At 44.7% G+C, this 26,250-nt stretch overlaps 1 protein-coding gene across 2 annotated transcripts in view; it reads right to left on the minus strand.

The window, feature by feature from the left end:
- cacna1c (calcium channel, voltage-dependent, L type, alpha 1C subunit) overlaps positions 1–26,250 on the minus strand; it is a 1,113,964-nt gene that overhangs the window by 603,681 nt on the left and 484,033 nt on the right. For both annotated transcript variants that reach the window (XM_068050762.1, XM_068050758.1), the window contains one exon: positions 11,483–11,622. In XM_068050762.1, coding sequence (XP_067906863.1) covers positions 11,483–11,622 — 140 coding nt within the window. The remainder of the gene's footprint in view (positions 1–11,482; positions 11,623–26,250) is intronic.

Genomic DNA, 26,250 nt, shown 5'->3' on the forward strand with positions numbered 1-26,250 from the left:
GAGATGGGAGATAAACTCAGCTGCTCAACCAGTGGCATAAAGTTGCCATCGCTGATACTGAGAGGCTTGTATTTGTGAACAGTGATTGTTTGGACTCTTAAGAGGGACAGATGTGGACAGAGGAAGCCCTAGTGAACCAATGTGTGGCAGGTGAGGGAGTTGAGATTGGAGCAGTCTACTTGGACATTGGACAGAGTAGGGAGGAGCAGCTTCAGCAGATGCAACCACCTGGTCAAGAGGAGGTCAGAGGAGCATAGCAAGGGGCTGCAGGGGGAAGAAGGCGCTACCCAAAACATTGGGTGTACAGCCCAAGAGTTAGCTACCTGCAAATGACAGAGTGCCAGTGCCGCAGGAGAATGTGCATATCCAGGCAGTTGGTCTCTGACATTTGTGCTCTGGTCCAAAATGACCAGATGCCTTGCAGCCCCCATGGCAGTCCCCTAACTGCAGCCGTCAAGGTCACCATCACCCTGAATTTTTACGTATTCAGGTCATTCCAAGGGGCAGCTGCGGACCTGGGTGGCATCTCACAGTGGGCAGCTCATCATGCCATCAGGCAGGTCATGAATGCCAAATGCCAAAGCGGGAGACCACATCCATTTTGAGGCAAGTGGACCAGCACAGGCACAGAGGGCATTGGGCTTTGCCACCATCGATGGATTCCCTCAGCTCCAGGAGTCATCGATTGTACCTACATAGCCATCAAGGAACCGAGAGACCAGCCAGTCAGATGCCTGAACAGAAAAGGCTTCCACTAATTGAATGCCCAGCTGGTCTGTGACCACAGGAAGTGAATCTTGCAGGCCTATGCTCGGTTCTTGGGCAGATGTCATGATGCCTTAATTCTTGGAGAGTCACAGGTGGTGCACCTCTTCAGGCCAACATCCAGACTCCGCGGTTGGTTCCTGGAGATAAAGGTTATCCCCAGCAACAGATGCACTACAACCAAAGCCATCTACTAACACAGGCCTCTATTGAACAGACCATTGGCATCTTGAAGATGCGTTTTCATTGCCTTGACCGGTCAGGTGGTGCCCTCCAGTACAAGCCAGCCAGGGTGTCTCATATTGTGGTCATTTGCTGCGCACTGCAAAACATCACAATTCAAAGAGGTCTGGAGGTGGATGAAGAAGAGGTCCTGGAACTGGAATACCACTTCACTGCAGTGGAGGATGGGGAAGAGGAAGAGGAGGGAAAAATGGGCACTCCTGAGGAGCACGGTACCCAGGCATTAGAGAAAGTCCATCAAGAATGTCCCAGGGTTCACACCGATCATCAGGCTGGCATGGCCATAAGAACCATGTTAATTATCAACGTTTCTCTTGGGCAGCTCCCAGCCCTTATGACAGATGCTTCTGTCACTCACCTTCAATCAGAGAAGGAAATTATTCAGTAAGCACCCCAATCTGAATAATCCCTTCGCCACACACATTGATTGAGATTAGGGTCACCACTGCCAACAGTCTCCCCCACCACAGACCATGGCACCGCATGAAACCCAGCCTCCCACACACCCACTGACCCTTAACTCCATGTCCATTTTTTACATCAAGCAATGATAACACACAAGTCTGTTTGTAGGCATAACGAACAAATAATAAAGAAGAATTCAATGGACATATAAACTGAGAAAACACCACCCAAATGACCCACAAAATGTATCTAACAACATGGCACCTGCTGTTCCCATCCGCTTCTACGGGGTGCTCCCACTGCGGCTGAGGATCTGGTGGAGGCAGCTTGCTTCCTTGTCTCTGCTTGCGGCAGAGATGCCTTTCACTTCTGTCCCTGTTGTGGGGGTTCCTCTAAAGGCTGCTATGCCTGCATCCTTGCAGGGGCAACCTCTATCACAGGACCTTGTTGCATGGATGGTTCCTCAATCGGGCGGGCAGAGGAGGTGAAGGATGATGTCTGTGCCCCCTCAGTGGTGGACCCCTCATCAGCCTCCTTGACTGTCTCAACCGTTTCATGCAGGATGAGGCCACCGGCTGGGATGCAGATGGCATCCACTCCAAGCATCTCTGCTGTTGCGAGCAAGTGAGAAAGAGGTCTACGGTTCCCTTTCAGCTTTCACCTGGTCTTACTGTAACAGGGTTTAAATTTTAAACACACCATGTTTTTAGCTCCCCCTTGGTGAATCCTTGTTCACCACTTTCCAATTATAAGGCAAAGACACCAGCACAAGCAGGTCTTCTTAGGCTTCAAGAAGAAAGATTGAAATTTATGAAACTTAAGCTCTAATTCGGGTTACTCCTACAGATACACGACGCACCCATGCGAGCATGCATATGTGATACACACATGCAGATAGAGACAGAAAGAAAACAGAAGAAATAAAGTGGAAAAGTTTGAGGCAATATCTGAGGAGGTTTTTGTGTTATGGTTCTTCAAGCTCACTGTAGTGTCCTTGATTGTAGTAGATCTTGCTTTTCGTTGGGGCCCAGTATTCTTCTTAAACTTTGTTAACTGTAGGAGACTTTTCTCTCTTGGGGTTCATGTGTCTTCAGTGGATTTGGAGTTTTGTGAGAAAGAGATGGGAGCAGACAGGAGAGGCTGTGGCGAGCCAGCCAGGAGAGGTCTTTTCAATCCAGGAACAAACAGCTTTCTGCAGACTCTCTGTTCAAACTGTACAATTCAGAAAAAAACCCAGACTGCCAAGCAGGTTAGTCATGTGACTAACTGGTTTGACCACGTCTACTTGTGGATTGCATTGGAGCAGGGGATAGCTCCTTTGATCCAAGCACTGTCTGTTAATATGCAAAAATGTCTTTCCAGCCAGGGGCCTGGCAACCCCTTGTCACAGGCTTTCTCTTCTTCCCAGCAACAATTTGAAATTCAAAGTCCATGTGGCAAAATTAATGTGCCTCATTCTTGGCAGGCAGGGGCCTGCATGACACTGCACCATCAGCGACACTGGGCGGTCAATGTTACAGAGCGTCTCACTCTTTCTGTGCATGACAGTGCACTGCTCCTGTATCCACTCAGAGTGGGGCTGTATACGACTCTGCAAGAAGTTGGTCATTCTCTCAATGGAGGAGCTCATCCGCTCAAAACAGAGTCATCAATGTACAGGCGCTGCATGGACTCCTCCATTGTCTTCCCATGCTCCGCTATGCCTCAGGGATCTCCAACAGCTCATCTGCCTCTGATGCTCCAGGAAGACCCTCCCTGTGTCTGATATCCAAGGCCCAGCATCTCCACCCAGCAAAGCATAGATATGCCCATACTCTGTCCTCTGAGGGGGGCTGCCCACAGCTGATTCTGCCTTAACCTCCTTCTCCTGCTCACTTGTGAGGTGTGGTTCACCCAGTGCTCCCTGTTTGAAGCTAGATTGAGGCCCAACCAAGGTAACAGTGTCTGCGATGCCTCAGGAACATCCCTCCCCACTGAGGAGGCCAGTGACTACTGGGCTGGTACATTCTGCTCCCCCTCCACAACTGGGAAACACAAGAAGGTGGTCGTGAGAACTCAGCCTACTGTGTAGGTGTCTCACCACAAACAATCCAAAAGATGACAGCAGTTGTAAAACCACAGCGCGCATTGGGCAGGAGTGACCTTCAGGCCCTTCACCTTTAGATTGAGCTATCAAATGACCCTGCTCTGAACAACCTCCCATCTCACAATCCTCCATGGCTTGACACGATGGCACCCTTGTGATCTCCAGCGCTGCCTCCTCAGTGTGCGGAGCTGCAGCTCACCAGTCTGAGAATCTCTCTGGAATGATGTGTTCTCTTCTCCTACAGGATGAAGGGGGACAGATTTATGAGAAGGCTGCCCTCCCTCACCCATTCCAACATGATATACACAAGATGTTGTGCTCCTCAGTGATGCCCCCTGCTTAATGGAGCTCCATACGTGAGGGGTGCTGACATCTCAGTGATGCAACTGGTCTATTAATCTGACAATGTTAAGGAGAACTATAGGCACTCAGCCTGCTCAGCTTGTGTGTATGCTGGTTTCTATGGTTAGAGGTTGGCGTTAACCCTCTGAGCTCCCTGCTGCTCCATACCTTCAGGCAATGGCAACCCAGTGATGGCTGCCGTTTGCCTTTTAAAATCACTCTCTGTTTCTAGGTCCCACCTCCAGGCTGCTCCCGGCAGCTCTAATTGGGCATTGAACTTGCCTCCGGGCCAATTAGGGGCTTTGCATTTGAAAATTGCGTGCCTCACTGATGCTGATGTGATGCAGGGTCGGGAGCTGGAAATGATCCGGGCGTTGGGTTCCTGACCCTGGACTGAAAATCCAGCCAATAGAGTCTGTTGAAAACAACATTGCTCCACTATACTAATGACTTACTTTCCTATCATGCTTGATGAAGTCCATATGTGTTTTTGTTACAGCATGCATGTATTTAACACTGTAATATGCTCACAAATGTGCCTATCCTCATACTGTGGCGCTTTCTATTTCCACAGAAAGGCCCAAACTGAAGGGCAGCAGGAAGGGGAGGAGGGGGAACCTTACACCGTGGCACAGCAGTAGTCGTCCTACTACATAGAATGAACTACAGCACTTGGAGCATGTACTGGCACAAAACCAGGTACTCTGTTATCCAAAACCAGGTGCCATGATTTCAGACAGGAACACAGTATGAGTGTCATCCCACAGGAGAAGGTGATGCCAAGGTGAAGGCTGAAAAGCAGACCAGTTACCCAGAAGTTCCCCACATCCATAGTCACTGTTGAGTCCCTTTGTAATTCCAAATCATAGAGCCAATGTTGAAGAGGAAGATCTTCATGAATACAAACTAGTTCACTTGTTTCAACACATAGGACAATGTGTGTCTGCAACACACAGAACCCCTGCCACCTGGGCAAAATTCACATAGACTTGTAGGAGCTCAAGTCTGTGAGGGCCTCGATACAGACTGTAGTACTTTGGCTGCTGCCAGGGCAGTCTGGTTCAACAGGACTTATGGCACTATGGCAGCTGTTGTTTGAAGGGGTGGCAAGGGACCAATTGTGATAACATCCTGAGAGAGGAAAACATGTGCACTTCTGTTGTGCCACTGCAATCTCCCCTTAGGGTTGAAGCTTTACATTCCCACTGATCTGCAGGAGAACCGTAGGAGTTGAATGAAATCTTGGAAGCCCCCATCTGTGTGGTCCACCGGTCTCTCAAGGACACGTTGGAGCACAGAGTCTGGATGGAGCCATTTGAGCTTCCGTCAAAGTTTCTAAAGCTGGTAGTACATACTCCTAGTGTGAAGGCCTGGTTACAAAGTCTCTAAAGATGGCCATACACTCCAAGGTGAACTATAGCGTGCTGATGCGATAAAATGCCACATAAGCTGGAAGTGGGCTCCTCCAAAGTTTCTGCCATGGTTTGAAAATTCTTGCATAGGCCTACCAATAAATCATATAATTAAGTGTGCAATGCAAGCAACTTTCTTTTCAAGACATGGCCCCACAAGTTCACATTGTTTGATATTTTTCCTTTCTTATCCTGAATAAGCATTCACAACTTACCACGGCTCCCAGTCTTGCTTCATTGGACAGCATAGCCGCCCCATATGGGGGAGCTACAAAGACAGGTGGGCACAAAAATTCATATTGCCAGCTAGCATGCCAGTTTTCTGGCACCATCCCACCCCCGGGCCATTTTCTCGGAGTGGGGATCAGGGCGAAAGAGTTACCCACCTGCAAGCGGCAGCTGGTCTATTAAGGCCAACTAAGGCCAATAATCAGAGGCCAATTGGAATTTTCCAGTCAGCCTGCAGGGGCCAATGCTCCAGGCAGGCTTTGAGGCCCTCCACAGCGACCTGGCCACAGCTGCGACCACTGTCTGCATGGTGGAGGGGTTTCCCCTCCATGATGGTGGCCTGGCAGCTGTGGCCACTTATTACTTTAAAAGCTTTAAAAGTTGCTGAAAGGGCACCTCAATCTTGAGGTGCCCTCTCTCTCTACCACCTGACATGGCAGGCTACAACTCCTTCTGAGCTAGAGAGCCTCCTATTGGCTCTCCAGTGTCAAGAGCCCACCTGCCATCCTTAATTGGATGGCAAGCACACACTCTGGCCACTTATTGGCCAATACAGAGAAAATCACTGCAGGGTGACTGTTCCCCACATAGTGTGGGGTTAGGACCCCCATTTGACCCTGACATTAGGGTCCCCACCCAAAACCTTGTCCGTCATTTTGGATGGAGGAAGAGAAGCAGGAAGAAAAGCACAACAGTCCCAGAGAAAGTCTCCTGCATCTTTGTAATGTGCAGCATGTTGCACAGTATAGCAATCCAGAGAGGAATGCATTTGTAGAGAAACAGTCACAGTTGTCTTCTGATGAGGATGACTTTGGTGAAGGTGAGGAGAAAGCAGAAGAAGGGGGATCAGCACAATGCTTTACAGCCAGAGATACCTAGGATCAGTTGATAGTGTAATGCTTCGAATGACCTGCTCATTTCCCTTCCCTGAAAAGTTACACAAAGCCCCTCTGCATTAACAGGACAGGTTACCACCTTCACCAATCTCTTCAGAGGAACAGGAATAGCCCCTCAAGTCTATTTCACCATTCAATCAGATCATGGCTGATCTGTACCTCAACTCCATCGAACCACTTTTAATCCATATCCCTCAATACCCTTAGCTAACAAATATCTATCAAGCCCAGTCTTGAAAATCTCAATTGACCCAGCATCCACGATCAAATGGGGAAGTGATTTCCATGTTTGCACTACATTGTGTGTGAATATATGCTTCCTAATAATCCGACATTAAAGAACATTGAAACCATTCAGCCAACTTTTATATGACATACTAACAATGCAAACTCTGAAGCTGCTATGAAAAAAACATTGCAGACCAAATTGCTGAATGCGGAAAAGTGAATGGCGACTGTTGTTCATATTGGGATCCTTGAGATGCCCGTGATTCACATAGACTTGTAGGAGCTCAGGTCTGTGAGGGCCTGGATGCAGACTGTAGTACTTTGGCTGCTGCCAGGGCAGTCTGGTTCAACAGGACTTATGGCACTATGGCAGGTGTTGTTTGAAGGGATGGCAAGAGACCAATTGTGATAACATCCTGAGAGAGGGAAACATGTGCACTTCTGTTGTGCCACTGCAATCTCCCCTTAGGGTTGAAGCTTTACATTCCCACTGATCTGCAGGAGAACCATAGGAGTTGAATGAAGTCTTCGAAGCCCCCATCTGTGTGGTCCACCGGTCTCTCAAGGACACGTTGGAGCACAGAGTCTGGATGGAGCCATTTGAGCTTCCGTCAAAGTTTCTAAAGCTGGTAGTACATACTCCTAGTGTGAAGGCCTGGTTACAAAGTCTCTAAAGATGGCCATACACTCCAAGGTGAACTATAGCGTGCTGATGCGATAAAATGCCATATAAACTGGAAGTGGGCTCCTCCAAAGTTTCTGCCATGGTTTGAAAATTCTTGCATAGGCCTACCAATAAATCATATAATTGAGTGTGCAATGCAAGCAACTTCCTTTTCAAGGCATGGCCCCACAAGTTCACATCTCTCTACTCTTCAGCAGAGCTGAGAGGTAATATGGCACTCTGGGGAGCCTTCTCTTGGGCAGTCCCTGTCACCACTACCTGCTTCTGCTCACTTGTGCTGAGTACCTCATCAGGTGCAGACCCCAGTACTTACTGTTTAAAGTACTGGGGTGCTAATCTGTGTGCTAGTGCTTGGGAGGGTTGCAGCATGTAACAGAGCATCCTCAGAAGGACTGTCCTCCTCTGAGGTGTCTTCTGGAGGGTCCGAGAGGAAAAAGAAAAGGGACAAGAGTTAATCTGGATAGCAACATATGGCAGGCTTCACAATTCAGGCTGAACTTGTCAAGCTGGATGTATGGGAAAATTTTGTGGTACATGATGAGGTACAAGTAATAGTCTGCTCAGCTAAGCCACCAACCTCATCATCTCCAATGCACATTGCTCTTGAAGGTCCACTGATTTCCGAAGCTCTCTGCTACATCTGGGTGATGACCAACACATTGGGTAGTTCTCCCAGTCTTGCTTAATTTTTTTATTTTGTTTACAGTTTTCTCCTGCAGAAAGTGTGAGTGGCTACTGAAAAGGAGAATGCACATGTATGAAGCTTGTGCATGTAGTGCATGTGCTAAGAGGAAGAAGAAGCAAAATACAAGCAGCAAGGGAAGGTGTTGAATGGAAAGCTAATGACTGGTGTGTGAAGTGAGGAAGGAGTCAGAGGAGTTCATTGGTTTGCAATTGCTACCACGTGAGAACAGAATGTTGTTCGTAGCTGCTTTAAAGGCAGCAAGCAAAAGGTCAGGAATTAGTTAAAGTAGTAGACAGGGGAATGTCTATGGATGCAGCTTATATGGACTTCCAGAAAGCATTCAATAAGGTTCCACATAAGAAACTGCTAGACAAATTAAAGCTCAAGGAATTGAAGTCAAATTATTGACCTGGTTTGTCAGTAGCAGACAGAAAGTAGAGATAGTGGGTATATACTTGAATTGGAAGGAAGTGACTATTAGAGTCCCACAAGGATGTGTGCTGGGCCTCAACTATTCATTATATTTAATAATGACTTAGATAACACAATATAGAGCTATAATTCAAGTTTGCCAATGGCACAAAGATTGGTGGCGTAATAAGTCATGTAGACAGCAGCATAAATTTATTGATTAAGTGAGTGGACAAAACTGTGGCAAATGGATTTCAACACAGCTAACGGTGAGGTCATCCACTTTGGAGCAAAAAAGAATAGATCCAAGTATTACCTAAATGTCAAAAAGCTAGAAACAGTGGAGGTGCAAAGGATTTAGGGGCCCATGTACACAAATCACTAAAATGTAAGGTGTAAAAAAAATCAAAAAGGCTAATGGAATGTTAGCCTTTATAACTAACGGTCTAAAGAGAAGGAAGTGTTGCTACAGCTACACAAAGCCTTGGTTAGACCACAACTGGACAGGGAAGGAAGTTTTGCCACAGCTACATAAAGCCTTGTTTAGTCCACATCTGGAGAACTGTGTGTAGTTCTGGGTACCACACCTTCAGAAGGATATAATGGCAATGGAAGCAGTATAGCACAGATTCACCAGAATGGTACCAGGGCTCCAAGGGTTAAATTATGAAGACAGAATTATTATTATGAATGACAGAAACAAGGTTTGTATTCCCTGGAATAGGGACGATTAAAGAGTGATCAGATTGTAGTTTTTAGGATTTTCAAAGGAATTGATAAAGTAGATAGAAACTTTATCCGCTGGTGGAGGTATTTCTTTTTATTCATTCATGGGATGTGGGCGTTGCTAGCTAGGCTTGCATTTATTTGCCATCCCGAATTGCCCTTGAGAAGGTGATGGTGAGCCGCCGTCTTGAACTGCTGCAGTCCTTGGGGTGTAGGTACACTAACAGTGCTGTTAGGAAGGAAGTTCCAGGATTTTGACCCAGGGACAGTGAAGGAACGGAGATATAGTTCCAAGTCAGGACGGTGTGTGGCTTGGAGGGGAACTTGCAGGTGGTGGTGTTTCCATGCATCTGCTGCCCTTGTCCTTCTAGGTGGTAGAGATTGTGGGTTTGGAAGGTGCTGTCTAAGGAGCCTTGGTGCGTTGCTGCAGTGCATCTTGCAAGTGGTACACCACTGCCTCTGTGCATCAGTGGTGAAGGGAGTGAATGTTGAAGGTTGTAGTTGGGGTGCCAATTGAGTGTGCTGCTTTGTCCTGGATGGTGTCGAGCTTCTTGAGTGTTGCTGGAGCTGCACTCATCCAGGCAAGTGGAGAGTATTCCATCACGCTCCTGACTTGTACCTTCTAGATGGTGGACAGGCATTGTGGAGTCAGGGGGTGAGTTACTCGCCGCAGAATTCCCAGCCTCTGACCTGCTCCTGTAGCCACAGTATTTATATGGCTGGTCCAGTTCAGTTTCTGGTCAATGGTAACCCCCAGGATGTTGATAGTGGGGGATTCAGCAATAGTAATGCCATTGAACATCAAGGGGAGATGGTTAGATTTGCTCTTGCTTGAGATGGGCATTGCCTGGCACTTGTGTGACGTGAATGTTACTTGCGACTTATCAGCCCAAGCCTGGATGTTGTCTTGCTGCATATGGACACGGGCTGTTTCAGTATCTGAGGAGTTGCAAATGGTACTGAACATTATGCAATCATCAGGGAACATCCCCACTTCTGACAATGGAGGGAAGGTCATTGATGAAGCAGCTGAAGATGGTTGGACCTAGGACATTACCCTGAGGAACTCCTGCAGTGAGTGGCCTGGGACTGAGATGATTGACCTCCAACAACCACAACCATCTTCCTTTGTGCTAGGTATGACTCCAACCAGCAGAGTGCTTTCCCCCTGATCCCCAATGACCAGTTTTGCTAGGGTTCCCTGATGCCATGCTCGGTCAAATGCTGCCTTGATATCAAGGGCAGTCACTCTCACCTCACCTGTGGAATTCTCCTCTTTTGTCCATGTTTGGACCAAAGCTGTAATGAGGTCAGGATCTGAGTGGCTGAATCTAGCACAAGGGGGCATAACCATATAATCAGAGCCAGGCCATTCAGGAGAAAAGTTAGGAAATACTTCTTCACACAAAGGGCACACAAAAAGCTGTAGATATCAGCTCAATATTAATAATTTTAAATCTGAGATTAATATATTTTTGCTTGCCAAGTGTATTCAGGGATATGGGGCGAAAGCAGGCGAATGGAGTTAAGAAACAGATCAGCCATGATCTCATTGAATTGTGGAACAGGCTTGAGGGGCTGAATGTTCCTACTCCTACGTTACCAAGTGTGTTTGTCATGGGAAAGAGAGACGGTATAGTGTGCCCTTCTGAAGGATATGATGCAGGGGAGGTAATTGTTCAGAGTGCTGAGGGATGTAAGAGCTGTTGTCAGGTGTTATTTAGAGAGATGGAGAAATAAAAAGCTTTACTCACCCATGCTGCTCTCATCAGATCATGGAAGTGATTCTTACATTGAATCCAGGCCTCAGGGGTGAAACTCGTGGAACTGACTATCTCTGCTATCTCTACAGGCATAGTGTATGTACAAATTAGGAATCTTTTTCTCACTTGTGGGAAATAGAATGTCCCTCCTTGCCCTCAGCTCTTCCACCAAGACCTCCAGAGAACAGTCAGACAACTTGTGTTGTCAGACAACTTAGATTATAACTTGTGACTCATTCCTTCGTTCACAAACAAATATGCCAGGAGTTGAATGTAACCTCTCATTAAAAGTGCATTCAGGCTTTAAATACGTCTCTGGATCCCCAATGGAAGTCCCAGCTGGAAAGTTGGCAGGCTGCCCGTTGCCGATTCAATTGGTTGGCAGCCTGCCAATCAGTTCTAAATGAGGCCCTGGAGTCAAAATAGCTCAGCCCTCAAACAGATGTTATCAGGCAAGTTTGATGCTCATCCCCCTATCGAAAACCTACTCCCAGTTAAATTCCCCCATGTAGAACTAGTTTGATAAGACAACAAAAAAGACAATGGAATTCAAATATCACAGTCTGGGGTCCTATATTTTGCAATTGTACCTTGTCAAAGTACTTACTAGGAACGCCAGATACTAGGCGTAATGGTCGTAGAACTCTGAATGCTCTTAGAGCTTTGACATCGAATCCAGCAGCTTTACCTCCGATTGGGTTAATTCCCTCTGCTTTGGTCGCTTGTTCTAAAATAGCACTAAAAAGCCTATAAGAGAAAGAAAAAAGCATAAGATATACTTTATCAAGGACAGCAACACACAAAATGCACAGTCCACTTTGCCAGGATAGTCTCCTTTTACACTGTGATTAGTTCATATATCACTAACTGAAGTAAGAAAGAAAGATTTCCGAAGAAGGGTCACTGACCCGAAACGTTAACTCTGCTTCTCTTTCCACAGATGCTGCTAGACCTGCTGAGTGAATCCAGCATTTCTTGTTTTTGTTTCAGATTTCCAGCATCCGCAGTATTTTGCTTTTATTTAAGAAAGAAAGATGTAGGTTTCTAAAGTTCCTTTTCATGATTTTAGCACATCCCAAAGCACTCACAGCCAATGAAGCACTTTTGAAGTGTAGTCACTTTTGTAGCGTAGGAAATATGGCAGCTAATTTGTGCACAACATGCTCACACAAACAGCAATGGGATAATTTGTTTCAGAGATGTAGGTTGAGGGATAGATTTTGGCCAGAACATTGGGGAGAACTCCCTGCTGTTCTTTGAAACAGTGCCGTGGGATCTTTTACGTCCACCTGAGGGCAGATGGGACTTTGGTTTAATGCCTCATCCAAAAGATGGCACCTCTGGAAGTGTAGCACTCCCTCATTATTAGACTATCAGTCTGGATTTTGTGCTCAAGTCTCCACAGTGGAACTTGGACCTACAACCTTCTGACTCAGAGGTTGAGCGTGCTACGACTGAGCCATAGTTGACAGTAGAAATAATTCTCATTTGTATTAATTGGTAATTACACATCCTCAGTGACTTATTCATATTTTAATCTTGCTGGGGAGACTTAATAGACAGAGATATTAGCAGGACTGATGAAAAGTGAAATATACTTTAAATCATTTCTTACAGGAAGTCATGTATGCTCCAAAGGTCAACAGAAGGACTCATAGTAAAACAAAATCAAAATGGCTAACTGGCCATCTCCTAAGCCAAATAAAATTAAACAAGAAAAATTATAACATTTGTAAAGGTAACTAACTCTCCAGAGAATAGAGATGGTATCAGGCAACATTTTCAGTTAAATTGGCCAAAAGGACAATGGAGATGAGGCTGGTGGATAGGTGTGATAGTGATACCATGGGCTTTTTTGGCTATGTTAGGATACAGGGCCATTAAGGAATTTATCTGTTGAGGGATTCTGCAGGTCAGGCTTTGGTAGAGTTCCAAGGTAAAGGCCAGCTACTCGATGGACTATTAGAGATCTTCTTCTTTGGCCTCCTTATCTCGAGAGACAATGGGTAAGCGCCTGGAGGTGGTCAGTGGTGTGTGGAGCAGCGCCTGGAGTGGCAAAAAGGCCAATTCTAGAGCGACAGGCTCTTCCACAGGTGCTGCAGAAAAATGTGTTTGTTGGGGCTGTTACACAGTTGGCTCTCTCCTTGCGCCTCTGTCTTTTTTCCTGCCAACTACTAAGTCTCTTCGACTCGCCACACTTTAGCCCCGCCTTTCTGGCTGCCCGCCAGCTCTGGCGTACGCTAGCAACTGACTCCCACGACTTGTGATCAATGTCACAGGATTTCATGTCACGTTTGCAGACGTCTTTAAAGCGGAGACATGGACGGCCGGTGGGTCTGATACCAGTGGCGAGCTCGCTGTACAATGTGTCTTTGGGGATCCTGCCATCTTCTATGCGGCTCACATGGCCAAGACATCTCAAGCGCCGCTGACTCAGTAGTGTGTATAAGCTGGGGATGTTGGCCGCCTCGAGGACTTCTGTGTTGGAGATACGGTCCTGCCACCTGATGCCAAGTATTCTCCGGAGGCAGCGAAGATGGAATGAATTGAGACGTCGCTCTTGGCTGACATACGTTGTCCAGGCCTTGCTGCCATAGAGCAAGGTACTGAGGACACAGGCTTGATACACTCGGACATTTGTGTTCCGTGTCAGTGCGCCATTTTCCCACACTCTCTTGGCCAGTCTGGACATAGCAGTGGAAGCCTTTCCCATGTGCTTGTTGATTTCTGCATCTAGAGACAGGTTACTGGTGATAGTTGAGCCTCGGTAGGTAATAGCGATGCACTGCATGAAACCATAGGGGCTATTAGCAAATTTCAGCACAGCTTCTGGAAAAGGAAGCCCTGGCTCATCAATTTGAGGGAAACCTCGGCTGAATTTTACCAGGCTGGTGGGGACAGGCTGGGAGGCAGAGGTGTCCATAAAATGGTGAGAAAAGACAAGTGGCCAATTAAGGGCCTCTTACTGCTGCTGCTGGCATTTCACCAGTTGCGGAGGGGCCCTCCACTATGTGCAGTAACTGGTGGCCTCCCAGCAGTCTTGGAGCAGGCTCTCCAATTTGGGCACTCTTTAGCCCATGGAGGGGGTCCCCGATGGCAATGAGCGCCCCCTGCTTTCAGGCCCGTTGGCAGCATACTTGCTGCAATAACAAAATCTAGCCCCTGGTTACTATTGTGCATTTAAACATTCAAAAAGCTTTTATGAAGTACATCACAATGTATGTGCAATTTTGTTGCTAAGTAAGGTCTTGTGGTATTGGTACGGAAATTATTCAGCTGGATATCGAATTGGTGGTACTTGCTTAGACAGAAGATGGCCTTCTTTCTTACTGGAAAGCATGTGTTTTTCCATCATTTCAGCACATTTTCATTACACTGGGATTTGTTTTGTTGCTCTTTTCTGAACTGATTTTGATGCAAATATAACTTTTGTTAAATGTACTATAAAGTATACTATAAAAACAGAAAATTCTGGAACCAATCAGCAGGTCAGTCAGCATCTGTGGAAAGAGGAAAGTAAAGATAATGTTTCAGGCCATTAGCCTTTCATTGGAAGCATAGAAAGGTTATAACCTGAAACATTAATCCTAGCTTCCTCTCTTCACAGATGCTAGCTGACCTGCTGAATGTTTCCAGTATTTTTTGTTCAGATTTCAGATTTCCAGCATCCTCAGTATTTTGCCATTTGTTAAGATATAAGCACCTGGTAAATGTGTTTCATAGAAAACATGAAAAATCTGAGTATATTCCCCGAAGAAACTATGATAATCACTACCCTTCAGACAGAGCTTTTTTTTCCATTTATCATCACTTCAGATTCTTAATGAGCCTTAGTCTTCTTTAGAAATATCAAGATGTAGAAAGGACCATGGAAAGGACTGCAGGCCAATTGCTGACCTGAACCAGACGGTGCCAATCACCTGTGGAATCGTAACCCAATGAAAAACCGATGCCTTCAGGAATGGGACAAGAAAAGAAAACTGGTGTAAAAAGGAAGGGAAAAAAATCACAGTATTACTCATTAAATTCATAACCCAAAATGTTTATTTTGGAGCTTTTTTAATATTGATTCCTTTTTGTTTCATTTGCCAATAATTTAATGTTATTTACTTCTTTCCCTTTGCAAAAACTGTATTGGTACAATATATTTATATAAGCAGAGCATTCACAGTAATCCAAAATACCCAGAACACAGCAAATATGGGATGGAAAAGTAATACTTTATAAGAATTACAATATTTGGATCACTCTCAGTTATATCTTTCCATATATGTAAGCTAGCAGTGGTCTCTGAAGCAGAATAATAACAGTGATAGCAGTTATTCACAGACATAGTGGGAGTTCATTAGATCCACATGCAACAGAGAACACAACAGAAGAAGTTGGATTGCTTCTGCAGAAAACAGCTTTGATGTGAAGTTTTGCATCCAAGATATATCTGTTTTTCACACTGGTAGACTGTGTGTTTCCAGTGTTTCTTATGTTAATTTCAAACCTTATTGGGGTGAACTTTCAACAGCTGATCACTCCACTTCGAAGGAATTCAGCAGTTGAAAATGGCATTGAGAAAACTGCCACTCTTTCGATTGCCAAGTCCTGACTGTAAATGAGTTATCTGCATTTCTTCCTAAAAAAGGCAGAAAGCTGCTTGCATAGGCAATTGTAGTCCTATCTGATTGTAGGACACTGTTTGTAATTTTTAAGTACCAATGGGCAGAGTTTAAAGAAACTGATAAGAGGCTGCTTCAAAAATGGCATGGAACACTTTGGGGGGGATTTTTTGTGGGGTCAGGAGGAGGAGGAATGCTTCCCCTACCTCACAAAATGCTGCAGTCTGCCACCAGGCACTGGATAGATAGTCCACTTTCCCCCCTTATTGTACTGCTGACTTCTGGATAAGCTTGCTTTAGGACCAGTGGATGTTTGGTCCATCAGTTTGGCAGGCTGTCCGTTAGCCCTCACAGAGCACTGATGAGCTACCAATGGCATTCAAATGATGCCTGTTTCATCTTGATAATGTTTCTGGTTCCCAGATGTTGTAAAGAATCATTCTTTAAACTTGGAAAAGGCTGGAGTCAGTCTTGTTTATTACAGTACCATGCTTTGTGCTGTAAAGTATGATTCTTGTGTTACATATAACATGACTCCCCAGCACAGCCATAAATGAAGCCCCCCCACTGGAACACTTACACATAACAACTAGTTCCTAGCTAATTAATTCCTAACACTTTACAGATAGTATAACAATATATACATATATAACATCCCTCTTTCTTTAAAACATAATGCCCCTATTTTAATATAACTGTCAATATAAATAAAGATCATCCAACTTATGGAAATAACCTGAACCCCCTTCTAAGGGTCTTTTATACCGTGTATTTTAAAAAAAATATTATTCATGGTATCGCTTGGGTGGTAAGATGTTGTAAGATGTGGTAAGATCTTGTAGATTTGGCATTTGTTGCTCTTAGTGGTGAGATGGCACACTGTACAGGTGATGTTGTGTCACTTGCTGGTGATGTTGTTAATGTTGTCTCGCTGAATAGTGATGTTTCCGGTGTTGTTGATGGACTTTTCTGTTGTTCCAGCTCAGGTGCAGGTCGAATATGGATTCTGTTCCTTCTCATTTAGTTACCGGTTTCGATCTCAATGATATATGACCTTGGAGTCTCAGCTTCACTAACAAATTTTGCTGGGCTCCAGGTTTTCATGATTGGATCCTGTACGTATACAGTTTGTCCTTTCAACAGCTCGGGTAGGGATTTAGCATATTTGTGGAAGTGTTGCTCTTCTCTTACCTGTGCTTCAGTGAGTTGTTGTCTCACTTTCTCCTGGTCACTTGAAGAATGTATTTTGCTTGGCAGAGTTGTCTTATATTTTCTTCCATTTAACAGCTTTGCAGGTAATTTCATGTCAGCCTTGAGAGATGCGGATCGGAGTGACAATAAGGCCAGGTTTAGGTCTTGCTTCGTCTCTTGGCATTTCACAAGTGTTCTTTTGACCGTCTAGACATGTCTTTCTATAAATCCATGTCCCCATGGTTAGTGTGGTGATGAGGTGATGGTGTTGAACCCATACTGGTCAGCTAATTCCCTAAATTCTCTGGATGTAAATTGGGTGCCATTGTCACATATTAACCTTTCAGGAATCCCTTGCTCAGCAAACGGAGCTCGTACTGCAGAGATTATTGTTGTGGCTCTCAAGTCTTTCATCTTCCAGATAAAAGGGAATTTTGAGTAGTAGTCTGCAACTATGAGATACCATTCTTGATTATGTGTGAATAAATCGACTCCTACAGTATGCCATGGTCTGGATGGTATTTCAGTAGCTATCATCTCTTTCTGTTGGGAGTTTCTGTACTTCTGGCATACATTGCATGTAGACACCATATTTTCGATATCTTTGTATATGCCGATCCAGTACACAGCTGATCTGGCTCTGAGCTTACACCTCTCCATTCCCACATGGCCTTCATGTATCTTTTGGAGAAGTTCTTCCTGCATTGTTTTGGGTATGATTATTCTGGATCCGGCCAGCAGAACACCATCTTCTGTTGAGATGTCATCTCTGATAGACCAGTACTGACGTATTGCTGGCTGTGTGTGCTGTATCCTACCAGGCCATCCCTGGAGGATCACTTACTGAGATAGCATCTGTAACTCCTCATCTTTGCTGGCCTCATCTCTAATTTGACTCAGTTTTGGTAGTGTTATGTTCACTAGCTGATGAAACTTTATGCCTAGATCTTCTATCTCATGTTTCTCCCGTGGTGACAACCGACATAGGGTGTCTGCCAGCACCATTTCTCTTCCTGGCTTATATTTCAGTGTGAAATCATAACTCTGAAGCCTCAAGAGTAACCTCTGCGGTCTTGCTGGTGCTTTACATAGATTTTTCTTGTAGGCGATGATCCCTCTCCACTTTGAACTTCCTCCCATAGAGATATGTGTGGAACATCTCACATCCATGCACGACTGCCAAAAGTTCTCTCTCTATGTTGCCATATCTTGTCTCAGCTGACGTCAGAGCTTTGGACGCAAATGCTATTGACTTTCCCTCTTGTACCAGGGCTGCTCCCAGTCTTTTTGTGGAAGCATCTACTTGCAGAGTGACAGGTTTCTTTCTGTCGTAGTACAACAGACTTGTCTCCTTGCACACTTTTTTTTGAGTTTGTTGAATCTCCTGTCATGTGACTCTGACCACTGGTACTCTCCACCTTCTTTCATCAGCTTCCATAGGTTTGCTGTGTGTTCCGACATGTGCGGAATAAAAGAGCTCATGCATTGTATCAAACCAAGGAAACTTCTGAACTCTCTCTTATCTCTTGGGGCTTCCATCCACGTGATGACTGAGATTCTTTCAGGGCTCAGCTTAACTCCGTCAGGTGTGGATACCATTCCGAAGAACTGGCATTCTGTCACTTTCACAATGCATTTGTCTGCGTTTCACTTAATCCCAGCTTTCCTGGTTCTCTTCATGGCTTCATGCAGATGGTTGTCATGATCTTTTCCATCTACACCATATATCTGTATATCATCAGCTATGCCAACTGCTCCTTTGCATCCCTTGTATGTCCCATCTACTTTCTGTTGGAACACATCCTGGCTCACTTTGAGGCCAAAGGGTAGATGCAGGAATTTGTACCGTCCGAAGGGTGTGTTGAATGTTGTCAACAGTGAAGATTCTGCATCCAGCTTCACATTCCAGTAGCCATTTCTGGCATCAAGCTCGCTGAAAACTTTTGCCCCTGCCAGTGCTGGTGTGATTTCTTCCAATGTTGGAATAGGGTAGTGATCCCTATTTATTGCTTGGTTAAGTTCTTTGGGATCTAGGCAAATTCTTAGCTGTCCATTTGGCTTCTCTCTCACCACAATGGAATTTATCCAATCTGTAGGCTCTGTGACTCTGGCGATCACCTTCTTTTCTTCTATTTCTCAGAGCTCTCTTTCAAGCTTTCCCTTTAGTTCTACTGGTACTTTATGTGGAGGATGAATCACTGGTGTCATCGCTGGTTCAAAAGGGATGTGATACTCAAAATCTTTGAAGCATCCAACCATCTCTTCAAAACACTCTGGGTATATTTGTACCAGATCTTCTTTGCTTCTGATTGGAGGGCGCTTTTCACTGGGTGTACTATCTTCAACCCTCAGTGTCACCTCATGGTTTACTGAGATAATCTGCAGCTCTTCACAACTGCTCAACCCCAGAATAGCTGGACCATCTGTTTTTGTGACATAGAACATACAGTTAACATCTTTTCCTTTGTGTGTCCCTCTGATTTGGGTTGTTCCTAGCTGTCGAATCTCAGTTCTCCCAAATGCTGTTAGCATGACGTCATTTAGTTTCAGAGCACCTTCCTTTGGATAACCATTTTTCTTCATAGTATAATAATATATACATATATAACAAAGTCCGAATCTGAAATTGGTTCAGGACTCATGTTGAATCTGTTGGGTGGGTACAACAGATACACCACTCGCATCATTCCATAAACATTCAGGAGTTTCTTGTCGTGCAGTTTCAAAGCAAAGGAATATACAATAAATGGTAGGATACTGATAGGTGTAGAGGAACAGAGGGGCCTTGGAGTTCCTGTCTATAGATCCCTGAAGATAGAAGGACAGGTAGATAAGGTGGTTAAGAGACACCACTTAGGACCGTGATGAAGAGAAATTTCTTTACTCAGAGGGTTGTGAATCTTTGGAATTTTTATCCCAGAGGGCTGTGTAAGTTCAGTCATTGAGTCTGTTGAAAGCAGAGATTGTCAGATTTCTCACTACCAATGACATAAAGGGATATAGGGATTGTGTGGGAAAAAGGCATTGAAATGGATGATCAGTCATGATCAGATTGAATGGTGGAGCAGACTTGATGGGCTGAATGGTCTACTCCTGCTCCTATGTTCCTATCCGAGAGACTGTCCTTTATTAGCCAAGGCATAGACTATAAGAGCTGGGAGGTAATGCTAGAACTGTATAAAACACTAGTTCGACCACAGCGAGAATACTGCGTACAATTCTGGTCACTGCATTACAGGAAGGACGTGCTAGAAAGGGTACAGAGAAGATTTACAAGGATGTTGCCAGGAATGGAGAATTGCAGTTATGTGGAAAGACTGAACAGGCTGGGGGTTGTTTTGAACAGCGGTGGCTGAGGGGAGATTTAATTGAGGTGTAGAAAATTTTGAGGGAGATAGAGTGAATAGGAAGGACATATTTCCTTTATCAAAGAGGTCAATTACCAAGGGGCATAGACTTAAAGTAGCTGGTAAAAGGCTTAGAGGGGAGTTGAGCAGACACATTTTCACCCAGAGAGTGGTGGGGGTGTGAAGCTCACTGCCTGCAAAGGCGGTAGAGGCAGAAATACTCAACGCATTTAAAAAACTCTTGGATATGCACTTGAAGTGCCAGAACCTACAAGGTTATGGACCAGGAGCTTGAAAGTGGGATTAGGCTGCATAGTTCTTTTTTGGTCACACAGACATGATGGGCTAAATGGCTTCCCTCTTTGCTGTAAATTTCTATGTTTCTATGATTCCATTTAGTAATATCGATAGAATATTTAGATGGATATAGAATGACGTACTTGTGTGAAGTAGTGGAAAGACGATAGTTGTTTTCTCCTTTTCATTTCAAAACACAACATGGACTATCCCATTAAATGCTTTATGTAATCGGCTAACCAAAACGACAAAAGTAATTTTCAAGAGTGGCAAGTGAAATCAATAATTGGCAGGTAGCCCAGCTTAGGACTCATCTACTTGGGAACTTTGTACTCCTACACCAGCATTACTCGATCAAATGCGTCTCACTCCCAAAAATAAGGGGCGGCACAGTGGCGCAGTGGTTAGCACTGCAGCCTCACAGCTCCAGCGACCCGGGTTTGGTTCTGGGTACTGCCTGTGCAGAGTTTGCAAGTTCTCCCTGTGACCGTGTGGGTTTCCGCCGAGTGCTCCGGTTTCCTCCCACAGCCAAAGACTTGCAGGTTGATAGGTAAATTGGCCATTGTAAATTGCCCCTAGTGTAGGTAGGTGGTAGGAGAATTGAGGGAAGGTCGGGATGGGGTAGGGAATATGGGATTAATGTAGGATTAGTATAAATGGGTGGTTGATGGTCAGCAAAGACTAGGTGGGCCAAAGGGCCTGTTTCAGTGCTGTATCTCTCTATGACTCTATGAATAAATTAATTTGAATGCAATACAAAATTAGTGCACAATATTTTATCCACACCCATATGTGAAACATATTCAAACCATATCCAAATTTATGAAGCATATAGAAGATTTTGTGATTGTGTTCTATAAATTACCTAAATGTGAGCATATTTTTAATAGAAATTGAACCTGGCTATGAGGAGTAGGTAGAGGAGGGTAGGAAAGAAAACAAATATAGAGACTGAAATCTTTAATTTTAGGATTTAGATATCTTTTCTGTTGCTGCTACTTTCCCTTGTTTTTAAAATTTTCCAATTTGAGTAAGTGCCATCTGAAAAGTATGTATTTCACACTCCTCTTTCAGTGCTGACTAAAATTAACATCCTCACCAATGTGGTAATTTGATGTATTTTATACAGTACACTTTAGGAACACACAAAACAGGAAAATGCATAATTTGCCAAACTGCATTTAATTTCTAAATTGCTAACTACTTTATAATGCATAATTGTAACTGTATGATTTAACTAAATTGTACACCTTGTGATAATTTACAAACAAAAGAGCCTACAACATTTGCTGCATTACTTTTGTTTTTCACATTCATTAAAGATGTAAAATATTGTTGAGCAGATTTTATGAAGTAGCACCCCAGATGCGGAGCTTCAGATGTTGTAAGTGCTAATTGGAATATCAAGCATGGAAGTTACCTTGTTTGTTTCAAAGTCTGCTCTATTTTTCATGCATTAATTATTATTTTACTGAACAAATAGCTATGATCTCAGGAGCAATCAAAATTTAATTATCATGTACAAACATGGAAAATATCTTACTATTACCTTCATTCCTCAAAAGATTAATTTATTCAAGTAACTGCTTCCATCGGGGAGGTGGGGGCGGTGGGGCGAGGTGGTGGAATGATTCTGCTGCCTACCTGATGAAAGTGGTCAGAGGTCCAAGCCATTTTCATGGTCAGGCCTCATTAACATTCCGCTGGTGAGCTGCTCCTCTTTTTGGAGCAGATTAGCTTGCTGACTGGAGGGTGTGGGAAATCTGTTGGCGCCACAACAAAGCTTAGTTGGTTCAGATAAGGTGGAGATGGGGAGGGAGTGCATAGGTGACCTCAGCTCCTTATGGCCCCACAAAAATCTTTTTAGAACCCTTTTAATACTTTTTTGAGCAGCTTGCAACAATCCTTTAAGAACCACTGGTTAGGCCAAGCTATGCCAAGTACCAAATGGACTGATTGTTCGCGGTGCATGCTGTGCCCATTGGTACTTCATTAATTGCATCAGGATCTTGTTGATGTATTGGACCCTGATCTTCCTGGGCTAATGAGGTCCCTGCCTGCTTTTGGCAGACACCTGCATCACCCGTTTCAAGATCGCCACCAACATAGAAATGACTTGATGTCAGTGGGAATAGGGTGGTAAAATCTGTAATGCTATTTTATTGCATTCCAATCCCATTTCCAAACAATGGAGGCAAATGAAAATGGGCCACAATATATTTTTAAAATGTAGCGATTACGTGGCACAGTGGCTTAGCATACAGTCTTTTCACATCTGAGTCTTGGATTTGGTTTCACCTATGTTGATGGGGTGAAGGTCTCCACTCTCACTGGTTATATGGATCCTAAAGAAATTTCCAGGAAAGCTAAACTTGTCATTGTGAGCTTTGCCTCATATATGATCGTTTCCAAGAGCAAAGATGAAATTTAAATTCATCTTCCACTTAACTACCTTGCCATATAACAGTCAAAGATACAGCCAACATGTCTAAGTAGGTTTAATCATTACCCTGTTTCTATATTCATTTTTCAGAAATTTGAGGCACTTTGAGATGACAATTGTTCACATGCAAATATGAATTGTTGATTTTTACACTCCTAAACTTCATTGCTAAGTAACAATAAAATTTTAAGACAGTAATATACTGCCCTCCCAGAGGGGCAATACAATGCTGCCATTAAATGTTATTATTACTCAACATTTACCTCAACAAGCAGGGAGTGCTGGGTTCAGGATTGTGCACTTTCACATCTTTACTCTAATGACCTGTAAATGAGCACAAGAACTGGTAGTGACTGTAACCATCCACCTAGGGAGGACAACTCATGGATTGTGAAAATTAACTTTTCAGAAGGTAAACTTAAGTTTAATTTTGAATGTTAGTAACTACTGAAAGGTTCAGTACTACAATACTAAAACATACTGCTAATCTCATTCAGTAAAAGAATAATTAGACAGGAAGTTAGGACCCTGAAAGATAAATGTAATTGTGCAATTAAAGCTAGTTGAAATGTTACTATTCCCACTAAACTGTTGACCACCCAACTTCTCCTGTTCCCATGTTAGCCGATATTGTTAACGGTTCTCTCTCTTCAGGTGTTGTCATCACCCCTCTGCTGAAAAAAAATTCTTGACACACTGTCATTCCAAACTAACTCCCCATTGCCAACCTTCTTTTCCTCTGCAAGGTCCCTGAATGTGTTGTTGCCTCCCAAATCCGTGCACATCTTTCCTGGAACTCAATATTTGAATCACTCCAATCAGGTTTCCGCCCCTACCACAGCACCAAAACGGCTCGTAACGAAGTCACAAATGACATCCTATGTGACTGTGACAAAGGGAAACTATCCTTCTTCATCCTTCTCGACCTGTCTGTAGCCTTTGACACAGTTGACCACACCATCCTCCTCCAATTCCTCTCCACTGCTATCCAGATGGGCGGGACTGCTCTCACCTGGTTCCGTTCTTATCTATCTAATCATAGTGTGAAAAAAACCACACCTGCCAAATGGAAACATATCAATTTCGTCATATGGAACACTATTTGAATTTTTACTGGACATTGAACATACCTTGTTGAAAAGACCACAGAGCTGAATGGCTGAAAACATGGCTGCGCATTTGCATTCTGAGACACAGTTGAATGGAGAGACAATGGAAGTGCTCCCTGATTCAATTAGCAAGATTGGGCTGGGCAACAGTGATGATCCATATTTTGTCTGTGTAAGAGCCAGCACTCCACCGCCCCCCACCCCCGCCCCCACCGAGTGTGTCTAGTAAGCTTTGAAGAATCAACAACCCTCGCAGGCGATGCTGTTTCAAACAAAGAGCTGGTCACATGACTAACTTGCTGGCCAACATGGGAACTGATTGAATTGTGCCTCACAGAAAGGTTTGGGGCAGACTGCAATTGAACTTCAAGAAGAATACTCCCCTCTCTCTCTGTCTCGTTCTCCAAAGTTCCAGGGACCCACAGAAGCAGCTTAAGAGAATTTCTTCAGCCTTCTGGTACCAGTAAAACAAGTTTGAAAATGTGCACTGCACCCCAACGAGAACTGTGAAACTTAACTCCAATCAAGGTCCTTACATCCAAACCAAAGACAGTAACTGAATTCCATTTACTACTCCAACCCCCCCGCGCCCCCCCCCCACTTTATTCTCTCTCCCCCTCTGTATCTATTTGTATGTGTGTTTATCGCGTATGTATGCTAGTGTGGTTGCGTTGCGTATTTTTAGTAACTTTAACTGAGTTTGAGTGATAATATTAAACTTACATCTTTCTTGTTTAAACCTAAGAAAGCCTGTCTGATTGGTTCTTTTACAATTACAATTAGAGAACAGTGAGTAAGGACACACTGAGGTGAAGCTAAACACTGTGTTTTAAAAAAAATTAAACCCTGTTACGGCCAAACCAGCACAGGGGCGAGAGAGGAGCCTGAGACCCCTTCCTCACCTGGTTGTAACACTCGAGTATCACTCGAAACGGCTTCTCATCCCACCTGCACTGTTACCTCCAGTGTTCCCCTAGGATCTATTCTTGGCCCCCTCCTATTTTTCACTATTTCTCAATTACTCTAGCTCCCTAGGAGGGTCAGTAGGGCCAAGGGGGACTGGGCACTAGGTAAAGAGGTGCCCTTGGTACTGCACAGATGACAAAGAGAATGGCAACTCAGAACCCGGGCTTTGAATGGGGCCGGCACAGGCCCCAGCCCTCCACCCGCATCACAAGGACAGACGATCGGGGGCAAGATTGGCAAGGAAAATTGGGCAACCACCTGCCCAGAAGGGAGGTTCCAGCTGGCATTGGGGACACAACTGTCAAATTTTGGGCCCAGTGGAGATGAAGGACAACACCTTCCACAGGAATGGCAGAACCCTGGGCATTGGAGGCCATGGGAGAGGAAAGAAAGGTCGGAAGGCAACGGAGGCCAAACCCTCAACACAGGATTAACCTCTGAAGATGAAGCTACCTGGAGATGACCAAGAACCAGTGCAGCAGGCAACTGCAACTCTTTTAAAGTCAGTGTGGCCTTGAACTCCTTCAGTTTTGGCTCCTTCCAAGGATCAACTGTGGGCTTTCGTGGCATCTCAAAATGGCTGCATAGCACTGCATCTTGCTGGTCACTGATGCCCTCTTTGCCACAGCTGGACAGCACAATCATTTAACAACAGACACGGTTTTGCAGGGACATAGAGCATTGGGTTTTGCCTCCAGCGCAAGATTGCCCCAATTGCACCCATGTGGCCATCAGGACACCCAGTTACCAGCCAGTGAGATCCATCAACAGGAAGAACTTCCTCTCCCTCAACATCCACCCACAACAAGATCTTCCTCCATATGTGCACTCATTTTTCTGGCAGCTGCCATGACTCCTTCATCCTCCAGTAGTCCAGGCTGCCTCAGATCTTCACTGCAACCCATAAGTACGTGGACGGATCCTAGGGCACAGGGAAATCCCTTGAACAGATGGCTACTGACCTCCCGACAGAGCCCCAGACAGTGGCACAGAGGTGATACAACCAATACCACCCCTGCTCAGCAGGATAACCATTGAGCAGGCCATTGGGCTTCTGAAGATGCAATTCTGGTGCCTGGACCGGACAGGTGGTGCCCTCCAACACTCTCCTGCAAGGGTTTTGGTCATTGTGGTGGTCTGATGTGCTCTCCATAACATGGCCCTCAAGAGAGATGTGGACCTTGAGGACGGTGAGGCCCTGGAAGAAGACAGTTCATCGGGGGAAGAACAGGAGCAGGAGGTAGGAGAGGAGCAGGAAGAGGAAGAGGAGGGAGATGACGCTGAACCTTTGATATACTTAAGCTTCTAGAGTGTTTTGAACAAATTTCCAGATGAAAAACATGGGACTCAATAAAATGTTAGCTAAAAAATAGAAAACAGAAAGGGAAAAACTTCGATAAGACTGGTTTGTG

The sequence above is a fragment of the Heterodontus francisci genome, chromosome 18 (genome assembly GCF_036365525.1).
Source record: "Heterodontus francisci isolate sHetFra1 chromosome 18, sHetFra1.hap1, whole genome shotgun sequence".
Lineage (NCBI taxonomy): Eukaryota > Metazoa > Chordata > Chondrichthyes > Heterodontiformes > Heterodontidae > Heterodontus > Heterodontus francisci.